At 32.3% G+C, this 11991-nt stretch overlaps 1 protein-coding gene across 1 annotated transcript; it reads right to left on the reverse strand.

Moving 5' to 3' along the window:
• Window positions 1–668: 668 nt before the first annotated feature.
• Window positions 669–11071, reverse strand: LOC139507616 (uncharacterized). Its single transcript, XM_071295825.1, has 6 exons — window positions 10942–11071; window positions 10101–10123; window positions 5552–5757; window positions 4698–4788; window positions 2239–2371; window positions 669–1016 (listed from the first exon to the last, which is right to left on the reverse strand). Exons 1-6 carry the CDS (start codon window positions 11016–11018, stop codon window positions 692–694), a joined length of 855 nt encoding a protein of 284 aa, XP_071151926.1. The 5' UTR covers window positions 11019–11071; the 3' UTR covers window positions 669–691.
• Window positions 11072–11991: the final 920 nt, after the last annotated feature.

The following is an 11991-nucleotide window of genomic DNA, read 5'->3' on the forward strand; positions in this document are numbered from 1 at the left end:
TTACACGGCTGAATGGATATGACTGTGGTTTTCACACAGCTGAATGGGTGTGACTGTGGTATTTACACGGCTGAATGGATATGACTGTGGTATTTACACAAATATATGAATGTTTCCCCAAAGTTTTATGCAAATTGGTTAAAGTGTTTTTGAATTAATGGTGACATGTTGGCAACAGACAGACAACCAATTACCATAATATGTCCAATAAACGAGCTTATTAAAAGCAAGAGAAGAAATACAACTTGAGCAGTATGTCTCCCAGTGCTTAAGGTAAAGACATAATAACCAAAATTAAAACTTAACCCCTAATTTCATGAGATATTGTGTTCATATTTCCTTCTGTTACCACCAAAAATGATGAAAGCAAATCTCTTTTTGTTACATTTAAGCTTTGCATCAATGAAACTGCTTCCATTACAGACATTTCTGTTTTGTATCTGCTTCACACATTTCTATCAACAAACTGTTTTTATTGAAACAAAAGATTATATATACCCATTCTTAAACATTTGCAACTTTGGGTTGTATTAGCAACAATAAAACTGAGCTATTTGTATATATAAAGGTCACCCTAAGGACTCCATAAAAGTGATGGTTGAATCTGAGGGTGTTCTTACACGACAGGGTTTTCACTTTACTACAAGAAATAAGTTAAGGAAACTCAATTAAAAGAAACTGATTGCATTTATTATAAGCTAGATAAAAAATCCATTAAGTTTCCCGTCTTCGTCTCTGATTTTTCATTCGCTAAAATTTGACTCAGCTGTTGGTTTATATTTTTAGCTTTCCTCTTTTTTGCACTTTTTGTAGAATTGACCACAGTACTTGTTCTTTTATAACCCTGTATATCTGGTGTCTTTGTTACAGATTGTTTATTTGTTGTTACAATGGGTAATTTACGTGAATCTGGTAACCTGGACAATGTTCTCTGATCAGTAGCAGTGTCTATAATATTCTTTAAATGTGTATGAGAACTGGTTCCTGGTTGTTCAGATGTTATTCCTATTTCCTGTCTAAAAAAGACAAATCATCATATGAGTATAGCACAAAATATTGATTAAATGTTCATTGCACAATTTCTACAAAAAACAATTCTTCATGAAAATTTTTGTCATAATAACACATATCTTTTACTTATTGTTTTAATTGTACAAATTATTTTTGTTTTATTTAACAATGTCATTGTAGATTTATTGCATATTCTCCAATGTTCTGTTTGTTGTTCCACAAATCAATATAAAATAAAGGGGTTGATCTTTTGAAATCTAAATCAATTGTCTGTCCAAAGTTACAAACCTATCCATTGGTTTATTTAATTGTCTGTCCAACGTTGCAAACCTATCCATTGGTTTATTTAATTGTCTGTCCAACGTTACAAACCTATCCATTGGTTTATTTAATTGTCTGTCCAACGTTACAAACCTATCCATTGGTTTATTTAATTGTCTGTCCAACGTTACAAACCTATCCATTGGTTTATTTAATTGTCTGTCCAACGTTACAAATCTATCCATTGGTTTATTTAATTGTCTGTCCAACGTTACAAACCTATCCATTGGTTTATTTAATTGTCTGTCCAAAGTTACAAACCTATCCATTGGTTTATCTAATTGTCTGTCCAACGTTACAAACCTATCCATTGGTTTATTTAATTGTCTGTCCAAAGTTACAAACCTATCCATTGGTTTATTTAATTGTCTGTCCAACGTTACAAACCTATCCATTGGTTTATTTAATTGTCTGTCCAAAGTTACAAACCTATCCATTGGTTTATTTAATTGTCTGTCCAACGTTACAAACCTATCCATTGGTTTATTTAAATTTTATTTCAGTTTTGTGTTGTTTTGGTTTTTTATTGTCATTTTGGGAACAAAAACTTTAGAACAAATCTTTGATAATTAATGTTATTTTTTATTCCAAACTTTTTTAATACTCTGAATCTGTGCATTAAATATTGACAGATTAATGTTTGAATAATGTATGTTTACCTGTAAACAGTGGCAGATCCAGCCATTTTAAAAAGGGGGGGTTCCCAACCCAGAGTAAAGGGGGGTTCCAACTATATGCTCTCATTCAAATGCATTGATCGGCCAAAAAAAAGGGGGGTTCCAACCCCCGGAACCCCCCCCCCCCCCCCCCCCTGGATCCGCCACTGTGTAAATATCTTCTTTTTGTATCATTGAGTTGCTGACTCAGTGAGCTACATACACAAATCTCCTTTTATTCATAAAATACCTTTCTATATCAACAGAATCAGAATGCAGAGATTGTTGTTTCTGGTTAAGTGCTTCCTCTCTTTCTTTCTTCCTCCTCTTTTTCTTCTTTTTTGATTTCTTCTCTGGTTCTATGATACCCTTATTCTGTAAACCTGTTGAAAGATTTCAATATATATGTTATCTGACCACAGATATGAAATATTCCACTCACTGATGTATATAACAATTATTTTGAAAAATATGCAAACTTATTTCCAAATGTATTTATAAGTCAATTGCAGAAAACATTTCCTCTAATGGTGTTTAACATTTTAACAATTTTGAACTAAACAAGAATATTTCCTTAGTACACAGATGCCCCTCTCGCACTATCAGGACAGACAGAGGGACAAACAGATGGTCGAATAGACTGAAAAACATAATGTCCATAAATGAGGCATAGAAAACTTGTGAATCAGAATAAGAGTATAAATTTAGTCATCAATCTGGATTTAATAGTCACACAGCAGTACATATACCACAAAAATTCTCCAGATAACCTGAGATCTACAGATGTATCACATTATCTAGGATGAAGCTAAATTGATATTTCAGTCATTGCCAAATATTTTCTTTCTATATTTCCCAACTGGTTTCAACTGTGATTTTAGTTAACAGTTATTAAATGTGACTTTCATACAGGAATAATTCATATTTTCTTTAAGGAATGACCGATATGTTTTTTCTGTCTGTGAAGAAATTATAACATAAACTAAACTAGATACCCAAATGATGATTGTGGCCAAGTTTGGTTTAATTTGGCCCAGTAGTTTCAGAGGAGAAGATTTTGGTAAAAGATAACTAAGATTTACGAAAAATGGTTAAAAATTGACTATAAAGGGCAATAACTCCTAAAGGGGTCAACAGACCATTTTGGTCATGTTGACTTATTTGTAGATCTTACTTTGCCATGTTTGCTGAACATTTTTGCTGTTTACAATTTATCTCTATCTATAATAATATTCAAGATAATAATCAAAAACAGCAAAATTTCCTTAAAATTACCAATTCAGTGGCAGCAACCTATCAACGGGTTGTCCGATTCATCTCAAAATTTCAGGGCAGATAGATCTTGACCTGATAAACAATTTTACCCCCATGTCAGATTTGCTCTAAATGCTTTGGTTTTTGAGTGATAAGCCAAAAACTGCATTTTACCCCTATGTTCTATTTTTAGCCATGGCAGCCATCTTGGTTAGTTGGCCAGGTCACTGGACACAATTTTTAAACTAGATACCCGAATGATGATTGTGGCCAAGTTTGGTTTAATTTGGTCCAGTGGTTTCAGAGGAGAAGATTTTTGTAAAAGATAACTAAGATTTTTGTAAAAGATAACTAAGATTTACGAAAAATGGTTAAAAATTGACTATAAAGGGCAATAACTCCTAAAGGGGTCAACAGACCATTTTGGTCCTGTTGACTTATTTGTAGATCTTACTTTACTGAACATTTTTGCTGTAAACAGTTTATCTCTATCTATGATAATATTCAAGATAATAACCAAAAACGGCAAAATTTCCTTAAAATGACCAATTCAGGGGCAGCAACCTATCAACGGGTAGTCCGATTCATCTCAAAATTTCAGGGCAGATAGATTTTGACCTGATTAACAATTTTACCCCGGTCAGATTTGCTCTAAATGCTTCGGTTTTTGAGTTATAAGCCAAAAACTGCATTTTACCCCTATGTTCTATTTTTAGCCATGGCGGCCATCTTGGTTGGTTGGCCGGGTCACCGGACACAATTTTTAAAACTAGATACCCCAATGATGATTGTGGCCAAGTTTGGTAAAAATTGGCCCAGTAGTTTCAGAGGAGAAGATTTTTGTAAAAGCTAACGACGGACGATGAAGACGACGACGGACGACGGACGCCAAGTGATGAGAAAAGCTCACTTGGCCCTTTGGGCCAGGTGAGCTAAAAATATGGTGCACACTGAATAACGTGCATAGCGGGATATTTAACAGTGTGCACCACACTTTTTATGTTATTTCGAATAGACTTACTTCGTATAATTCAATTCTAAATTCCATTTTAAACCAGCGTAAATCATGAAAAAACGTTGAAAAATTGTGTTTATGATATGATAAACAAAACGATTTCAGCCAATCAGAAGACGTGTTACATCCAAAATTTAATTATTGTTATATGATGCATCAAATGTATATCACTATTGTTTATATATACAAATATCTACTGTGGATTTTATTATTTTCATTGGTACCACTGTTTGTGGATTAAGAAAAACTTGCATTTTCAAGGATATTATTATTTTGTGGTTTTGTCAGTCTACATATACTCCTTATAGAAAATGTGTAATTTGTTGGACATTAGAACTCATGATTCCCAGATTACCACTAAATCCAGGAAAATTAGGATTTTTATGAATAATAATGAATCCACAGTTTATTTTTTCCCCTTTAGTTTATTTTATACTTACTTTGTTGTTCTTTAACTTTTTGTTGTATTAAATCTGCTCTCCTTAAACATGGAAACTTTGTTTTCTTTGTACACACATTGCACATGACAACCTGTAATTTAATAGAGTACAGTACACATGACAACCTGTAATTTAATAGAGTACAGTACACATGACAACTTATTTTCACAGATACTTTATTTCACATTTAGCCCTTTCTAGCTAACTTTGCAGCAATTTATTTTTTGTGAGTTTCTGGTGTTCTATATGTTCAAGCCTCTAGAAGTTGAATTTTCTCGCTGTATTGAAGACCTATGGGTGGACTTCGGCTGTTTTTATCTCTTTGGTCAGGTTGTTGTCTTTTTGACACCTTCCCCATTTCCATTCTCCATTTGACTTGAGCTACTTCTCTAAGATTGTTTATCCAAAAGATTTCACACATTGAAGGACTGAATGTGTGGTAGTACTTTTCTAGTTGACAATAATTGTTGTAGAAAGTAGATGCGTGACATTCACATGATGTCTTTAAAACGCAATAGGCCAAAAATAACTTGTGGTGTGTTGATGACTTGATGTGTTACATATTTGTTTTTCATTCATTTTTTTTAACCTTATTCAGGGCGTTATTTTTCTGGTTTGAATTGTTTTACTTTTGTCATTTCGGGGCCTATTATAGCTGACTATGAGGTATGGACTTTGCTCATTGTTGAAGGCTGTACATTGACCTATAGTTGTTATTTCTGCATTTAGTCTAATGTGGAGAGTTGTCTCATTAGCAAATCATACAACATCTTCAATTTTAAAAGTCCTATTCATATGAGAAACCCTTTTGTACCACTGTAGGGATAAGGTCAGTTATGACCTTTTTTACTTACCAGTGTATTACAACTGTTTAAATATGTCTGAACTAAGTTAGACTGGAACTTCCCAAGGCTGTTTGGATCTTTTTCATACTTTCGTAACAATACTACAAGTTTCTTGTTTAGCTTGACCTTTGACTTGACTCTAACTCTCCGTTGTGATGGCGTATAATCACTTCCACAATACTGACATGCTGTCATTGGGTCCTGAACTTTCAGATCTAAAAAAAGCATAAACCATTTGGTAGGTAGTTTTAATAAACATAATTTTTATTTTTGGTGGAGGAAGCCATAGTGCCTAGAGAACACCAAACAACTGTCAATCCTAGACAATTAACATTGCAGTCAACTCAAATACAAATGCCACATACAGGATTTGAACTCACATTGCCTCAATGTTGACGGGCTAGTGATACTGTAATTTAACTACTTAGACCAGTAGGCCACCTAAGCCCCACAATGAATAATAATGGATCAACAGCATTTCTTATTGTAACACTTTCTTTACTATCCTGTTTCTTCTATGTGTTCTAAGAGAGGTTAAATGAAAAACATACTACAGATTTTCCCTGATAAAAAGGGTAAATCTGACAGATTAAAAAGTCCACATGAATTCATGTTTTTTTTATGTTTTATGTTGCCCTGTTTTTTATGTTTTATGTTGCCCTGTTTTTTATGACTAAAGTGTTCAAAAATCTTACCTTGAACATGGTTGTATTGTTTTAACCCTTTTAAAGGGAAAATTCGCGATTTTTTTCTTATGGTTTAAATATGTTCATAATGACATAATATATATATTCACAAAGTTTTATCGCTAAATGTGCAGTAATAAAGGAGAAAGTCAATAATTAATGAAAAAATATTAACTACTTCCTGTAGGTTGTGACGTTTTCTCCTGGTTTTTGCATGCCGGGATTTAAAATACAATCATTAAAAGTCTTGGTTTTTAATCATATTTTAACGTAATCGTAAGCGCGCCGATGACTTATGCTTTATCTAATAACCAGCCGATAATAAGAAGATAAAACGCACAGACGTGCAATTGTACACATTCATGAGATAAATTTTCTATGTTTTAAAACGTAAATATTCGAATTATTTTTTTTTGACAACACAAAAAGTTATAAAATTATTTTTAATTAATGCATTTTCGGACTGATAAGGTGAACAAATTAAAGTACAATAATCTGTAAAGACAATATGTTGGTGTACTCTTATTGACCTTTTACTATCTCTGCTATGACTAGGTTTATACGATGTGTGTATTCACGGTTCTGTGGCAATACTCGTAGATGGCTTGTTTAAAGGTAAATTGTTATTTGCACTTCGGTATTTAACCACGCCTCTAGGGCACACCTTGCCAGGTGTGACTGTCTATTTGGATCAGTGAATTATAAAACAAGGGAGCATTTTTAATACACACATTAAAAATACAGGTGACAAATAAAAATAGATCGCCGTGGAATTATTTAATTATATTTGGTGCTATTATTTATTTGAATTCAAATAAATTAATTTAATAAGAAATAAACAGTTTTCGGTTAAAGACGGGAAACTTAATTCATGTGTCAGAATAAAATGATATACACCTCTTGTCCTTGATTTAAGTCTCATAAAAAAAAGGGGAACTTAGAAATTAGAAATAGCTTTACCAAATCATTTTGATTGTCTTTATTAGGCAAAAAAAATGTACGAGAACACTTACATTTAGACTTTTGAAACCCATGTATTAATTAATATCTGAAACTATCTGAAGATAACTCTACCGAAGCGGAATATAATTGTACGAATAAAGAAAAAAAAATGTTTTTAAATCTTTGCACATTTATAATTAATTATTTTTATCTATTGTTCATTTAATTATACTTAATTAGTACCTTAAATATGTCTACCGCTCGGCATTAAATCTTGGTGTGGTAGGATGGGATTATTACATATAGATTATATTATTTGGATGAGGATTTGAGCTAGCCTATAAAAACACATTAATTAGTTAACATACATTCGAGACCAAAGGATATTAACTTTGCTAATTCAATTAACTTTCACTCACATATATTTCTCTCATGATTTGTGCGTGCTTGTTTCTATAGGACAGTGTATATATTGTCCCAAAATTAATCATAAAATCGTAACTAAAAATGTCTTGTTCGGAGGTTGATAGTAAAAAAAAAAAAGAGGTTGATAGTACTAACAGTGGTTCCAGTCCGGTCAAGAGAGGCAGATTTTGACGAGTATGGTCAATTTGGGTACGCACTAGAGCCAGAGTATACCGAAGAAGAGCTCCATAAAATGGAAGCTGCAGAAAGTTCCCGAAATCAAGATATCCTTAGCAACCCTCGCCTTTGACACTATTTTGCCTTACAAGTGTCTCCCAAGTAAACAAACCACAACTTCTTATTTAATCAAATGACTTATCTTTTTGCGAAAGTTTGGTATGCAAAAGTGCAAAGTTATAAATGGGTGTCTTGCAATATCGAAGTGATAATCTATTTGTCAGATCTCTTATATCTTTTGACGAAGGCAAACCATCATGGTATATTCTGCATTTGTATAGACCGAAGTGTACTAAATGATATTCATATTATACATGTTAAATGAATGAACAAATATTAAACCTATCTTTTTATTGTTTTCCGCCCATGTCTGCTCATCGCCAGAAATAAAGTTTGTCGCACGAAAAAATGGTATTAATTCCAGAGTCAAAATTTAAAGAACTTATTTTCCATGTTTTCTGGTATTGTACGAAAGAGAATTGACCTAACAAAAGAATTGCTATCTTAGGCTGTTAGTAACACATGTAGAGCAGTGGGTCGTTGTTGGACATATAAATCTTAGAAAGTGTATCATCTGTTAAATTTGCAGGTCACTGAAAGGGGAAGTCCCATACGGAAGTAGGTGTTGACGATATTTTTTTTTTATCCAGTGACACATATTACATGCGTATTCTTGAACGTTTGATACATCATTTACTCTCAAATTGCAAAAACGAAAACTTCCAATTGTATTTATAGTATTTGTATTTTTATCCATCTGATGAGTTAAGCCTTTTTCAACTGATTTGTATAGTTCGTTCTTCTTCTTCTTTTTTTGGTATACAATAGTCTATCGAATTCGTTGATTACATACTGTTGGCATACGTGGACTAGTCTATTTACAAAACTTTTACCCCAATTTACACAAAATGTATGTTTCTTTCTTATGTTCAATGTATACATGTAGATAATTTAAATTGCGCTATAGTTCCGTAACTTTCTATCCAGGCGTATAAACGAATCGTCGTCAAATGCGTACATTTTTTAAATCAATATTTCTGGTATGTTCCAATCTGTCCTTTACTATTGACAACGAGTTTATATTACATTTTCCTAAATTAACCCTTAGAAAAAATATGTAAATAGATTTTTATTTCTTCAAATCTTTTTTTTATGTATTATTTATATTTTTATAAATAATATTCTTTACACCAGAAATGTTATTTATAAACAAGCGTATGAGTTAAGTAATGACTAGTATATTATATCACTTTCGGACACGCAAGACAGAGATGTAGATGTATATTATAAACCTGATAGTTCAAAATGGAAAGTTATAAGTTATCGGCCGTGTACACCGATCAATACCTACAGAAGTGAAACGATGCATGAACTTGCAAGCCCGACAGGAAATCGCTTGAATACCTGGACGTGTCACCTCACACCCCTCACAATACCTTTGGGAGTAATACCTTAAGCCATGCTGGTGATCAGATGAGGGAAGATCCGAATTTATTTGAATAAAGTTTATTACTTTAAAGAATTATGAACGAATTACATTTTCGAAAACAATTTTCACGGAACACTTATTTATGATTTGAACTTTGACTTTTTAATTAAGTCCAATATTAACAGTTTAAAAATAACAGACTATGGTTATTTAAAAAAAAAAATAAGAACATTTTCCGTATCAAGTTAGTTAGTCAGATAAAACAACCGTACGATTGACAAGATATCGACACGCAATTACGACTACATCGGTTACTGTAGTATTGGTCCTTTGTGGTTTATAGACATATCGTGATTTTTGATCGTAGAAGATGACAAAATGGCGGAATGCAGAGAATTGATACTCAAAATTTAAAATCGATGGTGATCTCTTATCTAGCGGAATAAAACTTTAATATCTATAAATTTGAGAATTTTTATACAGAATGGACATAATATCAATTTTTGATTTTTTTGCGAAGTTTCCCTTTAAGACTTGGACAATAGTACCAATAAATATAGCAGATACATTTATCATTCTAATGCAGCATCTTTTGTTACGTTCATTTTGATTGGACAACATCACTAATTATCAGTTTCATTAAAAAGGAGATAACAATATTGTAAATTAAGCTTTGACGGCATCAATAAGGGATTAGATGGTCGCAAATGCAAGTAAACTTAATTTGCAACCATCAAATCACCAATTGACGCCGTCAGAGCTTAAAATACAATACAGTTATCGCCTAATCATATAGCCTACAAGACCTACGATTAACATTTACTCTTTCTATCCAACTTTAACTTTTATTTGATCTTACCTTGACTCTCTACTACTTTGTATCTGAAATAAATAAATAACAAAGTAAATATCGGTAGTGATATATAAATAAAACAACTAGTGAGACAGCAACATAAATACAAAAATATACAAGAGACTTCAAGAGATCAATGGACAGTCTATACAGCTGTCCATAGTTCAAAAAAAGTTGTAAATAAATCTACATCTTTGTGGAATTATACGATTGATTTTTTTTAGGAGAAATCAATAATACTGGATATATAGAGTATAAGGCAGCAACCATTTGATTTTCTGGGGGGGGCTATGGTTTTTTTTTCTGTACAAACTTTTTTTTCGCCTGCGGCGAAAAACAATCTATTTTTTTCGCAACAAGTCGAAAACAATTTTTTTTCTTTCAATTTTAGCATTACATATAGTGGCAGCTGAGGGTGAAACAAACAATTTTTTTTTCTCAGAATCAAAGACAAATTATTTTTTTCTCCAAAAACTGGAAACAAACTTTTTTTTCCAAAAAAAACCATATCCCCCCCCCCCCCCCCATAAAATCAAATGGTTGCTGCCTAACAAAACATCAAAAAGGCCAAAAATTTGGAACATGCACCATCATCTGAAAAGGAATGTTTTAGGGTCAGTATTTGGCATCAATATTGCAATAGAATCATCAAGTGCCCTTGAAGTGGCAAACTTAGTCGTTTTTTGGGTCACACCAGTAAGATTTCAATTATTTAGCATGTTTAGAGAGGATGGTAGGACATGGTAAAAAGGTTATTTTCGTGCAACGTTTTTGGACTTTTTTTCACGTGTTCTCGTGTTTTGACGTTTTATTTTTCGTTTTTTAACGAAGTTAGAAAATAAAATACTTTAAATAACGATTCGTTGGTTGACATGTCTCTTTATCTATTTCTTTCTGCAGTTTTCTGAACATCGAATTAGACATGTTGTAGTTCTGAAAATCTAGAGTGATCCCCCTTGTCAGTAAGGACCGATTTGCATTTTTATACCATTAAAATTACTACGAGTAGTAATTATAAATTGTTCTCAGAAACAAAAAACAAGTGACTATTACAAATATCTAAGATTCATAACACTTTTTGTCATATTACATGCCAAATTCGCGTATAGCATATATTTGTCCGAATTGTTTTCAGAACTATATTATGCGCAATGAAGATTATGACCGAACAACAGTACATTTTTCTAAAGCGACTACTTTTGTAAACTAAAAACAGGTAAAGAGCTAGAAATAATGTAATTTATAAGCAAAGGAAACTATTTTTCAATTATATAGCACTAAAACTTTCCCACTGAGTATTCTCAGGGAAATTCGATGGCTATATCACGAGAAAATAGTCTTTGTTTTGCCTGCAGCCAGGAAACGTTTTTGGACAATGCAAAAACCATTCCTGACATATAAACATTTGAAATGCAATATTGCATGCAGTCGTAGATACTATTTTAAGTTGTGTATTTGCATATGCAGTCACTCCAAAAGTTATTTCAAAGATTAACTAACCTTTTTCCAAAAAATTTATAGTTCAAGGGAGGTAACTCTTACTATATTGCAGGCTAAGGAAGTATGGTTCCAAATCATAAGTTTTTGAACATCATGAATACTTACTAGTCTATGCATAGTTTTTCAATGGAAATTGTCACGTCACAATGCATTCTTAGTAGCATGATAACCCATGAGACGAACACCATTAAATACAATCTACAACTACATAATTTAAAATTTCTTAATTTCAGTAAGATAAGATAAGATAAGATAAGATAACTTTATTAGCACTAACACATTGACAATAAATGGTTATGGCAACAAATTAAAGACTAACTACAATAACATATATATACAATGAAGGAGTGACTGGATAATTATGAGAGAAATATATAAAAAATAAATGAGAAGCATA

This window comes from Mytilus edulis, unplaced genomic scaffold (genome assembly GCF_963676685.1).
Source record: "Mytilus edulis unplaced genomic scaffold, xbMytEdul2.2 SCAFFOLD_1873, whole genome shotgun sequence".
Taxonomy (NCBI): domain Eukaryota; kingdom Metazoa; phylum Mollusca; class Bivalvia; order Mytilida; family Mytilidae; genus Mytilus; species Mytilus edulis.

Bases quoted from the DNA above. Each gene is read 5' to 3' on its own strand.
- LOC139507616 (XM_071295825.1), bottom strand. From the start codon at position 11,018: ATGTCTAATTCGATGTTCAGAAAACTGCAGAAAGAAATAGATAAAGAG. The intron at 5,758-10,100 runs GTAAGATCAAAT...TGCTTTTTTTAG, and splicing joins CAAAGTAGTAGAGAGTCAAG to ATCTGAAAGTTCAGGACCCA. The intron at 1,017-2,238 runs GTATTTTATGAA...TGTCTTTTTTAG, and splicing joins GATTCTGTTGATATAGAAAG to ACAGGAAATAGGAATAACAT.